Below are 14,844 nucleotides of genomic sequence, written 5' to 3'. Positions count from 1 at the left end.
TTATTTAAAGTGTGAAGGAAACACCCTAAACTACCATAGGAAATTAAAACATGGCATTGCCTATTAGAAGTGTGAAAATGGGTATAGACCTAAAGGGAACTCAAATATGCAGGTATTTAAATTCACAATCATATCTAATTCAAAAGACCTAGGAATCAATTTCCTTTCACTCCACATTGTTGCTAATGCCAGTAAATAGAACTTAGTGATAAGGAAAATTCCTATTGATTTTAATTTCTTACAGCTAAGTGGCTAGAAATTACACAGCACTGCCTCAGACCTCTCTCATGGATTTAACAGTGCTAGAAATATCTTGGCTTTGATAGTAGACCTCCCTCTGAACAGTAAAATCACTTGGCACAACTATTTAGAAAGTAGTTTCCTTTTAGTATATCCCAGAAAAGCTGTTGTGTAACGATGGAAAATTTACAGTGTAGAAGATGAAATGTTCTCTATGAGATAGAGAAATAAATAGGTTCTGGGTACATGCATTAGCTTTGGAGATTTTTCAGAAAATGTGATTTTAAATTCCCGGAGGTTTGGGGTTGAAAAAACCCTTTCTATTATTGAGTAAAAAACATAGGAGAAACAGACAGAAACTACTGTAGAAATATAGTTTGTATTACCTTAAATGGTAATTCAATAGGTATGTTTGGACCTCTAACTGAAACACATGGTATTGGAAGTTATTAAAACCAAAGCATGTAGTTCATTCTTTTAAAACTATTAACTGACTTTGAAAAGGCTTTTTGTATAAAACCAGTAAATAACTATATTGCAAATGCACCTACTGTTTTATATGCACATATCCAGAGAACTGGTAATTATCTTCGGAGTATCTATAACTGTTCAAATATCAGAAGAATACTAACAATGATTATATTTTAAACATAAGTGACCTACCAAGAAAATTCCATATAATGGAAAGATCCTTCTGTGCAATAAATTACTCACTTAAAAGGAGGTGGACTGATATACACTGTCTCTAAAACTGACTCATCCAGTGGATAAGCTCTAAAACACAGATTTATGTTGAAAGCAATGTGCTTAATTTTATGTGAATGTGTAATTGGTAATGATTCATATTTTTCACAACAACAAAAATCAAATTAAGTCAAATGCAGGCTGTGCTCTTTCCCTCTGGCTTGGATCCCCTGCAACTTCTGCCTTCAAAGGGTTGGCTCTGAAATGTTATTGTTCCTTTCTGAGGGGTGTGATGGGAATGTGTATTATGCAATTGGTTTCTTTGCAGATCACACTGTCATCTCTCACAGGCAACAAGAAAATTATACTTAAGGGTTTAATTTTAATTAAATGCTACAGTTGAATATTGGATTTTACAAAGGTGTTGAACAAAGACCAACGTTTTCTCTTGTAGCTTCAACTTAGTTTTAAAACAGATTGATTAGAATACATTTTTTTACTGTTTAAAATGTATACAGAAATAGTTCAGTCCAATAAACTTAAGCTGATCCAAGTCCTTTGCGTTCACAAAATATAATGTGTATACCATGGGTGCTGGTTTTGTTTAGGATTTCCTTTTTACTTCTTATCAGACATACAATTAATAACTGACAAAGTACATCCAGTTGAAAAGGTCCTAGGAGTCAGAAGCAGACAAGATTTCTTGGGGGCATTCTAAGAATGACTGAGGGTTTTGTTTTGTTTTGTCAAGTCCCAGTTCAATTAAAAGAGACTAAGTAAAAGAAGGAAACTCTGAGAGTTCTCACAGGTAAAGAAGGGCTGATGATCACTCACATGATAGAATTTTTCCCATCACCCTTTTGTGCTTGGGCTGACAAAAACCAGTTGTTCTAAAAGGTGCCGTTCTCTGATAAATTCAGAGAGAAATTGCTGTGGTAAAAAATAATAATAATGTTGTGGATTATCTGTAATGTCTTCCTTAATAAATACCTTTGAGACTTACTGACAAAAAATTACTACCTGGCCAAGATGACTGTTCCAGTCCATAAAATGAGTTCATAATGTGTTCTTTTCCAGGTGGCAATAAAGTCGGCTGTAATGGTGGAGGCTATCACAACCATGCAGTATCCCTGTTGGAATGGTCTTGCAAACTGATGATCCCTAATATTCATTGTTCACAAAAACCCACAAATTTTAGAATTTTTCAACTGCAGAGGAAACCTCTCCTTCCTTCACCACCTCTCCATTCCACTAAGAACTCCATAAATTGAAAGCTGTTGTCAGACGTAAAAAGTACTATGTCTCTCCATAGTATCTCTAAACTCGCTTATATATTAATGATATTAATGTGGGCTCTTATTCTGACAACTCTCTATGATGCTTCTAATATTGCTGACCCGAGTGCATATCGATACCTTCCTTCTTGCAGTTTTAAAAGAAGCTAGCATAATAGATCAGTGGCAAGGGTACTTGAAGCCAACACCCTAGCAATAGCTTATCCTAATCCTAAAAGTGTATGTGAACCTTGATTCAACCTTGTATCACAAGCATTGCTTGTCTATGCCAAAAGGCATCATAGGACTGCAAGTCTTTATGATAAATCTCTACAGCTAAGATACCTCAAAAGACCCTGAGTTACTCAGTTACCCCTGAGTTACTGATTTCTATGGTATACATCCTAGGTATAAGATGGGTCTTTCAGTCATGATGTCTGAACGAGTACCTCTGGCCCCTGCTTGAACTGAGTGTCTGGAGCTGAGCTGTAGAGCTTGACAATATGTGTGTGAGTGGACGTACATGTGTATAAATAGATATATTTGTGGAAAAGTTTTAAGAAACAACTTGTTAATTCTAAACACAATGTTTAAAATTATTTGTTGAATAATTAGTTGTTCTTAATTAGCTGTATTAACATCACACTCTTAATGACTCACTGCCTTTAGGGTATATTGTTCAAGGTATCATACTCCTACAACCTTCTCAGCCAGACTGTACTGCCCACAGTGTGCAATGATGTTGACAGAAAAACCTTCAAAGAATCATGAAAGCTTGGGAAGGGATTACAGCACAAGAGAAAATCTTGGAGTCCAGTCTGTAAGTTTATTGGGATAATCCCTTGGATTCCATGAAAACAACCAAAATGCTCCAGAAGTCAAAAGAACAGTGCCAATTTGAACCAATCGAGATTCTGGCTCTTTATTTGTGATGAGGGAAGAAATTGATGATTTAGATTTGATGTACAGGTGCCTACAGGTAAAAAATGATTTTTTAAGAAGCTGGTAGCAAAGTTATCCAGAGATTGAGCTATACATGGATCAAAACTCCTTTCCACTGGCGGTTTGAAAGAGTATCTATGCTAATAACTTTTGACATAACAACTATGCTGGGAGAAGAAAAAGAAATTGTTAATGTCCCAATTAGAATTCCAGAAGCAAAAATGTGCAGTTAGGTTTTTGTCACAGTACAAGAAATGTTCAATCATGTTTAAGCAGACCAGCTTGGATGCATGCTTTTTATTAGGCAACAACACAAGCAAAGCTATACCATTTTTAACAGAAGTCTAAGTCCTCCAGTGGAATGGAAGTGCACATTTGTTGGTTTGCAATGTTTCTTAGCACAGTTTTTCATTCTGGATTTATGCGCTGATGTGGAAAAATCAAGCAGAGTTCTTGATTCATGTTAACATTTACAGCACTTAATGGAGGGGTAAAATAAATAATTAAATATCACAATGAATTAGTAGACATGGCAAGAAGGATTTGGAATGTGGTTGTTTTCTTAACCATGTCTTTCTGCTCACCTCCTTCAGGCTTGACTGGTCCATCAGACATCACTTTCCTGAGGGCTAGTTGGCTTTGGTCTTTGTTGTCATTGGCTGGTGGAGGCAGATTGTCAGACTGAGTTCTTTGAATAGGGAGGACTCCTGCTATGCTGTGTCTGTGCTGCTTCCTGGCATGATTAGACTGACCGCTTTTATGTGCTGCTGTGGCAGTGTGGGTGAAATGGAAACCCAGAGTATGTATCCTCAGATGGAACCAGCTTAAATGTTATTCATGCAAACAGAAGTGTTTTTTTCTGTATTTAAGTAAGTAGTGTTTTCAAACACCAAAGAGACACCACATGCACAGCATTAAAGAATATTAAAACTGGCTGTTTCTTTATTAATGATGGTGAAGACGAGGGAAATAATTTTCCCCTGTTTTTTTGCATTATACCATGGTAACTTTATGGCATATCAACAAATCCTGAAGACAAACACAATGTTTCCACAGTCAGAGAGTTTTAATTTGCCATCAACTAAACTGTCAACTAGCAATCAGATGGTGGTCTGAATTATATTCTGGAGAGCAACCTTTTTGAATGGGAAAGTTTTAATTTATTAATCTATTCAAAGTTGTCAGATGAAATCTATTTTGACCTTAATCAATCCATGGCACAAAAATTACTAGAAGAATTGAATTGACTATGACATCTGACTTAGCTCTCTACTCCCTTTGACTTTGCTAACTTGATAACACTGTTGAAATCTGATGTTGTTAATGGCTTTTGTGTGTTTAACGTTTTTGTATTTAATGTGTTTAATGTTTTTGTCTATTGTTGTTTGTTGGCTGAACCCAGGACACTGCTCTGCTCATCACTAATATATTATCTGAGATAGTAAGAAGGTTGCTTTATATTTCCTTTAAAAAAAATTAGATATTTACAGTCATGTTTCAAAAATAGAAATCTCAACCATGTAGTTAAAAAACTTTTTTCTTTAACTTTAAATCTTCTTTTGTGCATATAGTACTGTTCTTCCTGATTACTACTTATAGACATATTTTGCTTTTAATGTGCTCTCAGTATTTGTGTGCAACTTGAAGAACTGGCAGCCACATCTCTGCAGGTTTTGATTATTTCATTGGTAGTGACATCAAAGTGACACCAAAGCACCACCACACAATGGAATTCTTTGTGAGTCATGCACAACCATGGAACATCATGAACCACGAGTGAAGGGACTGATGGAGAAACAGCCAGTTTCACTGCAGTCTACATAAATTAAAATAAATAAATAAATAAAAGACTTCTAAATACGAGAGTATATTGTAATTATATGTATTCACACACAGGCACACAAAGAAAGACATTGAACAGAGTGAGCACAGTGTGCCAAGAACAGAAAAGAAAACAGCCGAAAAGGGAAGGACAGCAGGGAAAAAGGCAACAGATGAACATTAAGCCGCCATGCTGAGGAATTTATTTGCGTCTTTTACTTGGTTGAAGGCGAAGCTGTTGGACAGCTGCTTCAGCAGCGGCGATGGCTGCCCCAGCATCTTCGAGGTGAGTTTGAGTGACGCTGGTTTTGCTTTGGCTGCGAGATGGACCATGAGAGCGTAGATGTCCTTCGGAGGAAGATTTGGAGCTCCCGGGGCTGCTGTGGGATTTCTCAATGGTGGGCACCTGCATGTCTACCAAGAAAATGAAAAAGCACAGCTGCTGCATTTATTAAAAACAAACATGTTCATTTTCTTTCTCTTGACTGGCCTTTCTAGCTGCATTCCAGGACAAGGAATAAAGGTTAAGCTGTGGAATGCCATTCAAAGTCTCAGGATATATCATGTTTAGAAAACTCTTATGAAGTACTATTTTCTACTTACCCATTCTTTCCTGGCCCAGGAAATAATTATTTTGCTATTGGTTTTCTATCACCTGTGAATTATGCCTCCTGTGCTAGTTCACACTCGTGGAATGACAGGGTAGCCTAAAGACTAATTTGTTTTCCAATTTCTACTTCTCTACTATGTAGAGACTAAATAGCACCACTTACACCAGTACCAAATACTTAACTAATGCAAGCAGCTTTATTCTGATGAATGCCCTGGTCAAAACCATAGCCTAGCTTACAATAACTTCTATGTTAACCTCTTATTTAGACATAGATCTTATATAGACACAAATCCTAAGCAAAACATTACACGGAGAAATAGAAGATGGAGCAGAGTCTTATCACTCTGAAGCTCTTATCTGGATGCTCTTTGGGATAGATTTTGCTTTTCTATGATATATACTGTGTTTTAAGTGAGCAACCAGCCATTTACTACTTAGATTAAAAAAAAAAAGGAAAGATACATTTCTTGGAGCAGAAGACACTGAGATCAATTCTGCTTTTGTAAACACTAGTATAATCCTCCTATATCGGCTCCACTGATTTCCAATACAATTGAGATATGCTACAGCCCATTATAATTAACTGGAAATGCATATGCATTATTATAGCATAATTGTTATACTATAAAATATTAATGTGACACTTCCAGAAGATAAAATGCCATAGACTATTTAAAGAACATAAAAAATAGAAAGCTAAATATGTATTGAATTTGGCCAAGGCTACCAGAAAAATGAAAATGGCATAGAATTTATAGTAGTTGTGCAAAAGACATACAGCTTATAAGCTGCTTTTTTAAGGACACAGTTACTTAGTAAGCTGGTTAGCACAGGTGAAGGCAGATTAATCCTTGGCTCGAATTAATCACAGAGATAAATATGTTTTTAATAAAAGCATATACAAACTTCATAGCAGTAACCTTATTTTTCTATTATAATTTACACGTAGCAAAGGTTTTCCCATCATCTGGGAAAACATTTTATAAGAGGTGCACCAAGTCATTCCTACCCTTGGAAGGGTCTGGGAAGATTCCATGACTTCTGCTTTTGATGACAGATGGTTTTGGAGATTGCTGGCTGCTCTGTCCAGAATGAGCTTTCCCATGATCAGTGTTTTCACTCTGTTCTTTCAGAGGGTACCACCGAGGAGTGTTGTCAAGCTGAGAGACACTGGATAATTCGATCAATACCTACAAATAAATCAAAGTACAATATATGGCCTGTATTTGATCTATTAATGATTGTGTACAGCAGAAGAGTCTACAGTTGTGTTACCAGAACATGCAATCAAATCTGAGAAATTAAGGGTGTAAGGCTGTAAGCTGACAGATTCAGGAGTTTCTGACCATGCTCTGACCTCACCTGATATAAGCCTGCTGTGATCCTGATCCCAAACCCACATTTGTTAGTATATTGATGTGTATGAACTAATACATCTTCTCAGCAGGACCTCAGTAAGGATTGTGAGTTTAGACATAGCTCCACATCAAGATGGCTAGATATTTTAAGGGGTAGCTTGCAAACACTAGCTTGAGACCTAGACTAAAAAGACATCTGGTCATTTTGACTCTGTATAGACATATTCTAAGAGAAGAATTGGGCAGTGTTGTTTTCTTCCTTTTGTCAGTGTTACCAAAGGGACAAATTATTTGATATTTGTTTTTAATAAGGACTTCCATAATATGAGACGGGTGTTTGTTGATTCTTTAAAAAATCCACATAGTGACAATTTGTAGCAAAAAGAAAAGAATAGGGATACCTTTGCACTTCACTGAAATAATAGAATTTGACAGGCCATTTAGGTCTTAAAACTTCACTGGTAAAAAAACAAAGGGAGATGCAATGGCAATGTGGAAATGAAACAAAAAAATTGGCTAAAAACCCCCTAACACCATATCTAAAATCTGCTCTAGGTCACCTGCATTGCTAGCAGGAGTTCTGTGAAATTTCTTTAAGAAAAAAAACCTAAAAAAATGAGCATTTGGACCAATAAAGACCCTTCCTCCCTTTATGGTCTTACAACTAAGGGGGCCAAGTGATGTAAAGGACTAAGGAGTCATAATAGTCTTTCATGAAGGAAAGGACAAAAATAGCCTTGCATTTGGCTCTGAGGTGAGAGGGTTAAAACTAATGTCAGGTAGGAAAGTTTTAAAACTGCTAGACAAATAAAGTGTGCAATTACTTCAAGGAACAATGTCTATTACAAGACCTTATATAAAAGAAAGTGTCTTAAAGTTTAGGAATGGGGAAGTCTCTTCACAACTGATTGTTTCTAAAAGGTTAAAAGCCTTTTTTCTTTCCACTTCATAGATTGTCTATGACCTGGCTTGGTCTTTCTGGTAGGTCTATACTTAATCTCAACAGACTAACTACTTAGCATTCTCCCTGTTGTGGTTTTTGGTCATAGCTTTGGGAATGACTTGGAAGACAGCTTGACTGACAATGTTCCCAATAGGCAGTGTAGGCTGAGGGCTCAGCTTTGTGGAAGTGGGTTCACATTCCATGGATGTAAACCAGGATGTGCCACTTGCCTTCTGGGGCATGCAAGTGATGCTGGCCCTATTCAAGCAAGTCTTTAGGGCACAATTTGGATATTTGATTTTATGGTATAGGATTCCTCTGGGCATCCTAGTCCTTAAATACACTGGATAGTCTTTTCTATTCCTTTTTTCCACGAAAAACTGTTTTCATATTTAAGTCTGAATTATTTAATAAATAATTATAGAGGTTAAAAATATTTGAAGGCAAAAGTGTGAACCTTCCTGTAAAAGCAGCTGCAGAGCATCCATTTTCTAAATGTCAATGATATAGATATTCAGTAAAGCCCTGCATTTGGACAAACATGCTGAACTCAACAAGAATACTGATGCAGTATGCAGGAAATAAGTAATCATGTAGCTGCTTCCTATATATTTATTTTAGTAATTGTTTAAATAGTGACACTGATTGCTTAGTTTTCTAGTTACACAAGGAGGAACTGGAGCTGAACTGAGTGCCTTCTTTGTGAAATTCAAGTGCAGAATGAGCAGAGACACTTTGAGTTACTCTGTACATGAGTTATCAATTTTCCTGGGCTTCTGTTTCTAGTTATAATCTTCTTCTGTGATAACATTTTTAATTACTTTTTTGACATCATAGTTATTGCTGGTAATTCAGTATTGTACATGCATATGTTTGTTTATTTGCTTTTAAGAGACAGCGTTCTTCTTTCCACAATCATTCACCTCATTTATTATTTATTTCAAGATTTTGCTTTCAGTCATACTTTGGTAATGATATTACTATTTTGTAGAGTTAAAAATGAGACCTTGATCAGTAAGATCAAATTACACTTGCAGATAGTTGTGTGTGTGCTAAATTATGGTGTGATGGCAAAAATTAATTCTTTAATCATTTACAAAGACTGACACCTCCTCAGCTTTCCTATGTTATGTTAAAACCAAGGCAGACAGCTTATCAGTTATAACAAGAATTCCCCATTCAGTCACTGTAAAGGCTGTTACTGTCTCAGGCTCAAAAAAAAGATCTTAATTTCCAGTGAAGCAACATTTTGCTGAGGCCCAAATGAACTTGTCCACAGTTTATTGAGGCAACAGAAAGGCATTTTCATGTGTGAATGAAAGAAATCATGACCATTTGTTATGAAGTCAGCAGTAAAACTGTGATGTAAAAAATGTTTCACTTAACATATGTACCATACCTTGGAAGAGAATAGTCTCCATGGCAGCATGTAGTTAATCAGCTTTCTAACTAGTCAGGGTTAGAGAGGAGGAAATAAGTTACTCACTTCACCAAGGAAGTCATTCGAGGAGAATCTATCATAATCCCAGACAGTCACTTCCAGTGTTTTCTTTTTCAGCTGTAATTTAAGCCAAAGGATAATTAACCCATTGCCATCATAAACTTCAGATCAAGTCTTTATGGTGGTTTCTGTTCACTACCTCCTCCTTGAGTCCTTTTTCATAGTGACAGCTATACAGCTTTTGTCCTCCCATCAACCTTGATCTCAGAAAAAAAATTTGGGGCTATTCTTTGTTATCAAGACAAATGGGTTTGTGCTTGGCCCTGTTTTAGGAACTTCTGTAAGTAATTTTTGACAGAATGTGTGTCCACTACAAAAGCCAAACTGATTTTTAAAGCCGCATTTCTGTATTTGACACTGTCAAATCTGACTTCCCTGAATTCAAACATTTGCTTAAAGAGCATCTGAGTGTGAATTTAAAATGTATTATTTAAAACACCCTGCTTACACAATCTCATCTGTGAAGACCAGACTTTTATACCCTCAAAATTCAGTGCAGTCAATGGGACTCTGCAAGTGTCTTCTGCAGGACAAGTTGTCCTGTTAGTATTAATGATAGCCATCAAAACCCATTACCTGCAGACATCAAACTGTGTCAAGCACTCTTCTTACAGGCTACGGTAAGAAACAAATCATTTTATATGACAAGATAGTGCAAGACTTCTGTTGACCAAAGAAGTTTACCTTATTGGAAAGATTGACCTGAGTGTTATTCCAGGGGTCTGTGGGGACAGATGGGGAGAGGACTGATTACCAATGTCATCTGATGGGGCAAAAGGCTAGCAGGTGGTGGGAGAAGAAGTAATAAATTCATATGGCTTGAAAGACAGAAGCACAAAATCTTGGGGGTATGGGATGTCTGAGAAGTCAGGCCAAGAAGTTGTAAGTGAAAAATTTGTTGGAACTTTCCAAGCATTATTGCAGAAAACAGGACTTGTTTGACATACTGGAGTACTGCATTCAGCTCTGGACCTGCTCAAGTCCAGAGGAGGCCACAAAGATGATCAGAGGGCTGGAGCACCATGAAGATGGGCTGACAGTTGGGCTTGTCCAGCCTGGAGAAGAGAAGGCTCTGAGGAGACCTTAAAGCAGCTTCCAGTGCCTAAAGGGGGCCTACAGAAATTCTGGAGACGAACTTTTTCTAAGGGCGTGTAGTGACAGGACAAGAGGGAATGGCTTTAAACTGACAGAGGGGAAATTTATATTAGACATTAGGAAAAAATTCTTCACCATGAGGATGACAAGACACTGGCACAGGTTTCCCAGAGAAGCTGCAGCTGCTCCATCCCTGGCAGTGTTCAAGGCCAGGATGGATGGGGCTTGGAGCAACCTGGTCTAATGGAAGGTGTCCCTGCCCATGGCAGGGGGTTGGAACTGCATGATCTTTAAGGTCCCTTTCAATCCAAACCATTCTGTGATTCTATGAGTCTAAGAAAAGAGGTCAGAACCAGCAATGTTATCTGATAATATATGTCATCATCCTAACAGAAGCAATGTGTCACTTACTGCTTTAACTATTATTTGGCTGCTTGGGACAAAGGCATGACAAGGGATCAAGTCACTGTTCAAATTCTACTACACCATTTAGTGTACATATTGTATATACTTTCAAGAAAAGCATTTTTTGCTATTTACCTCCACTGCCCCTTGGTTTAATGCAACAGATTCAGGCAGCCCTTAATCACTTTAACTTGCCTTTAAATGATAATTTAATCTCATTATTCTGCATTTGGAATATCTTCTGCTTCCAGCTACCTTTAGAAAAATGAGCAACTATGTAAAGCCAGTGTCCTTGAAAAACAAGTTTAAATCAGCATACCCTGGAAACCCCACACAAAGGGGAACTGTTCTATGTTTAGCACTAACAACATACTCTATAAGCAGACAAGAACATAACTTGAAATCTAAGATTAAATTAAAAAAAAAATGAGAGCACTTCTTTAATCTTTCTGTTTTATTCCTACATAATTAGGCATCATCCTTCTTAAATATTCTTTTTAAAATATCCTGCAAAAATTAAGGAAAAAGTTGAGCAAAAAGATTCTCTTTGGAACATCCTTTACAGAATATTTCCTTGACTGAATAAAATTCCTTTTCTTTACTGTTCCAAGACTGTATCAAAACTGCAACATGAAAAATAAGCTGAAAAAATGAGTTGATCAGCCACTGGTCCATGGTACTTTTAGCTTCCTGGATGATATAATTTCCTGGTAGATGATATATATGTATTTTTACCCTTTAAAAAAGAGGAATAGCATAAATACTTTTCAGAAATGTATTGTCTTAATTGTGGCTGTTTTGGGAGGACATGTCTTCTTGTTTCAAGTGACAACTGTTCAAGGACAGAGAGAAGAATGTACAGACCTAGGAAAGGGAAGAAAAAACACCAAAACTAAGATTTGAAGGACTTTTGGTGGAAAGGGGAAAATAGAGAAGATTTACAAGTAACTGCAACCCTACTTTGCTAGCTTTTTTGTATCATTATGATAATAATACTGTGCTGAAAACTTGGATACTCTATTTCTGTGAGATATCTATTTATTTTAAGCCTCTTAGTTTAATAAAACTTTTAAAAAATGTAATGACAATGAAGAACCATCAAAAGAGCTTTAAGAGGCAGAGTGCACAAAATGAGTTTCAAAGAGGAGGAAAATTTGCTTTTATGAAAATATATTTATGTACCACTATTGAAGGCAAAGAACACTCAATGGCTAGTGATTTTAAAAGCAGTCATTATACCATCCCAGCAAAGTAGGGTTCTGCCTTACATCATACAGGTCTAGGTCATGAAGCCAGAAGTTCATCCCCATAAGGAATTTAACCAACAGGAATATTCAAATGTGTTGCAGAAACCCACTACCCATCTGACCATGGGTTTCTGCAAGTGAGAAATGTGCCAAGAGGAAAATGAGAAAGTGTCCCTAAAAGAAGGAAAGCAGTGCACATGTTGTGAGCCTCATCTGAGTTCCTAGCATATTATGAAAAAATTGTTGTAACTAATTTCAGACTTTGTCTTGAAGAAAAACTAAAAATAAAAATATAAATTAAAATGCAAAAATAAAAGCCCACCTAACAGCACATTATTGCATGTGAACTCCAGTCATCTTTAGGCTGCTGTGGACAACCATCATTTTAAAAAAATGACGGAATATGCAGAAACAGGCAATGTGAATAATGTTTTCTCTTATGGAAGACATCACCACCACCACATGTACAAAACTGTCTGTTTCTTGTTTTAAATGTCTGGAGATCACAGGGTGCTTTCAAAGATAATGAGGGTCTATGTAACTGAATATGCATTACTCGAAATATTTAATACATATTCCTTGAAAATCTTATACAACAATTTGCATGAGGAAAGAAATAATTTTAATGCAGTTTTTCTCCTATGCCAAAAATAAATTCCTATAATTACTTAAGAAATAATATAAAAGATTGCAGTCTCAGTCAAGATATTTAATGAGTACAAATGAAGGTGTTGTATTAGATCATGCCTTATACCTACTTGTGTTTACATTCATGTTTAACATTTTATTGTACTCCTCTATATTCCTGTTCTTCAGTATGTGAGAGGACAAAAAGACTTTTGCTAGATCACTTAGAAACTTTCTTTCTCTTGTCCAAGATATTAAGAAAGAGCTACATACCTTACCGATTCATAAGAAAGCTTTTCTTACTTTTGGAAATAAGACATAGGCTCCTACATCACTCAAGGATTTTGAAAATACTACTCTTTCTAAATGTATTTCCTTGAAGTAAAGGACGTGGGCTATAGCAAAAGCTATTTGCTTTAATGAATTATATCCATAACTTAGGGAAATACTTTTTCTTGCTTTCTGACAAGTAAGGAATTAGGATAAACAAAGCCATATCTTATATTGTGGTCATATATTATGCCAACAGCCTGACCAGCAACTGAACTTGCCTCTCTTAACATCTTCTCCTTAAATCATTTTAATGCTTTCTTTCATGCTCTGAGACGGTATTTGACTGGAGTTAGCAATTATTATACAATATTTGCAATGTGTGTACTCAGTCTTCCTCCCAAATTGTAATTATCTCCACTTTATTACTTAACAAAAACCTGAAATTACTAAATAGTCACAGTTTAATTTATTTTTTTTTCTCCAACTGCCAAAGCAGAATTTGCTATATGATAAAACTAATCATGCTGACCTTGAAAAAGTCTGTTTCATTTCAAAGAGTGATCTATTTCCCATAATTATTTCCACTTTCATTTTAGCTAGGGTATGAAAGAGAAAAGGAAAATGAAAAATTGTACAACCAGCTAAAGTCTAGACAGTGACGCTAAGAAGACTATATTAGGAAATATTTAATAATACTTATTTGCTGTCAGCAAGCAATTCAAGCTTTGATGGGGAAAAGCAAATGCTTTTTTGAAGAAATAATATTTATAAAGGTTCATTACTTTATACTGCTAACTCTGTATAACTTCGTATATGATGCAGTTTTGCTTGTTTGGCGATCATAACACTAATTCTCAGTCTACCACAATTGTCCTGTACTTCTCTTTATATTCCTATTTTGAAATATCCATTCATGAGGGTTATGAGTGCAAATGTTATGCTATTGCATAGTGATAGTTCTTCAAAGTGTAGAGGGTACTTATCATCAGCAAGGAATCATTTGGTGATCTAGAAATGTGCTTTGCTTTACTTTACTAAGACAGGGCACTGAATTTTATAGGAGAAGAATCACTCACACCAGTATCTTAGCACTAGATACAAGGCATGGAAAGGTGTGGAAGGAAATACTATCCTCTTCACACACTTCTATGTGACATGAGGACAAAATATACAACATATGTGATGCTGAGGTGAAGCTGACACACGTATTATATTAAGCACTGAGTGACAGTCTCAGAGGAAGGAAAAAGGAAGAGATTTGCAAATAAAAAGCAAAAGTTCAAAGAATTCAACATGTGACCTAAAGGCGATTTCATCACATAAGCATCCAAAAACTGACATCAAAGATATTAGATTTTCTATCATTAAAATCTCTGTCCAAGAAATCCTAGATTAATATCGTTATCCAATTTAAAATTACCAAGCAGCTATTGAACGTTCAACATCCAAGCACTCTTAAGTACAGCTCTGTGAAATGTCACAGCAGAACCTGAAAGCAAATTAAATAAACTAAAAACCCTTTCTTAAACGGAAAGCTCAGTTTGGAAATACTGCTAAGACTTATCAAAACTTTTCACAAAGCTCAGAAGACCTAAGGCTACCATTTATGCAAACCTACATGAAACAGCATGCAAAACCCATACAGTGAACCACAACCACTACATACAACGGGGCACTCTTGAAGTAAATCTGAGCTACTGCCTGTTAAGTTCAGAGGTGTAGATAGCATGAGCAACCATGCAAGCCCCACTGTGGGAAGGGTTTTGCTCCATGCTCCAAAATTGGTATTTTAATCTATGTTCCTCTTAAAGAACAAGGAGA

At 36.2% G+C, this 14,844-nt stretch overlaps 1 protein-coding gene across 6 annotated transcripts in view; it reads right to left on the bottom strand.

Annotated features, from left to right (window-relative positions):
- The window catches only part of PCLO (piccolo presynaptic cytomatrix protein), a 351,165-nt gene that overhangs the window by 56,372 nt on the left and 279,949 nt on the right, over nucleotides 1-14,844 (bottom strand). For 2 of the 6 annotated variants that reach the window (XM_030479514.1, XM_030479516.1), the window contains exons 18-21: nucleotides 9,362-9,433; nucleotides 6,584-6,764; nucleotides 5,181-5,375; nucleotides 3,725-3,907 (exon numbers count right to left, since the gene is read on the bottom strand). In XM_030479514.1, coding sequence (XP_030335374.1) covers nucleotides 3,725-3,907; nucleotides 5,181-5,375; nucleotides 6,584-6,764; nucleotides 9,362-9,433 — 631 coding nt within the window. Of the gene's footprint in view, nucleotides 1-3,724; nucleotides 5,376-6,583; nucleotides 6,765-9,361; nucleotides 9,434-14,844 lie in introns of all 6 variants that reach the window. The other 4 variants (XM_030479515.1, XM_030479517.1, XR_003990563.1 and 1 more) reach the window with 4 other exon arrangements.

This window comes from Strigops habroptila, chromosome 3, assembly GCF_004027225.2.
Source record: "Strigops habroptila isolate Jane chromosome 3, bStrHab1.2.pri, whole genome shotgun sequence".
Taxonomy (NCBI): Eukaryota; Metazoa; Chordata; class Aves; order Psittaciformes; family Psittacidae; genus Strigops; species Strigops habroptila.
This window is presented reverse-complemented; position numbering and strand designations above follow the sequence as displayed.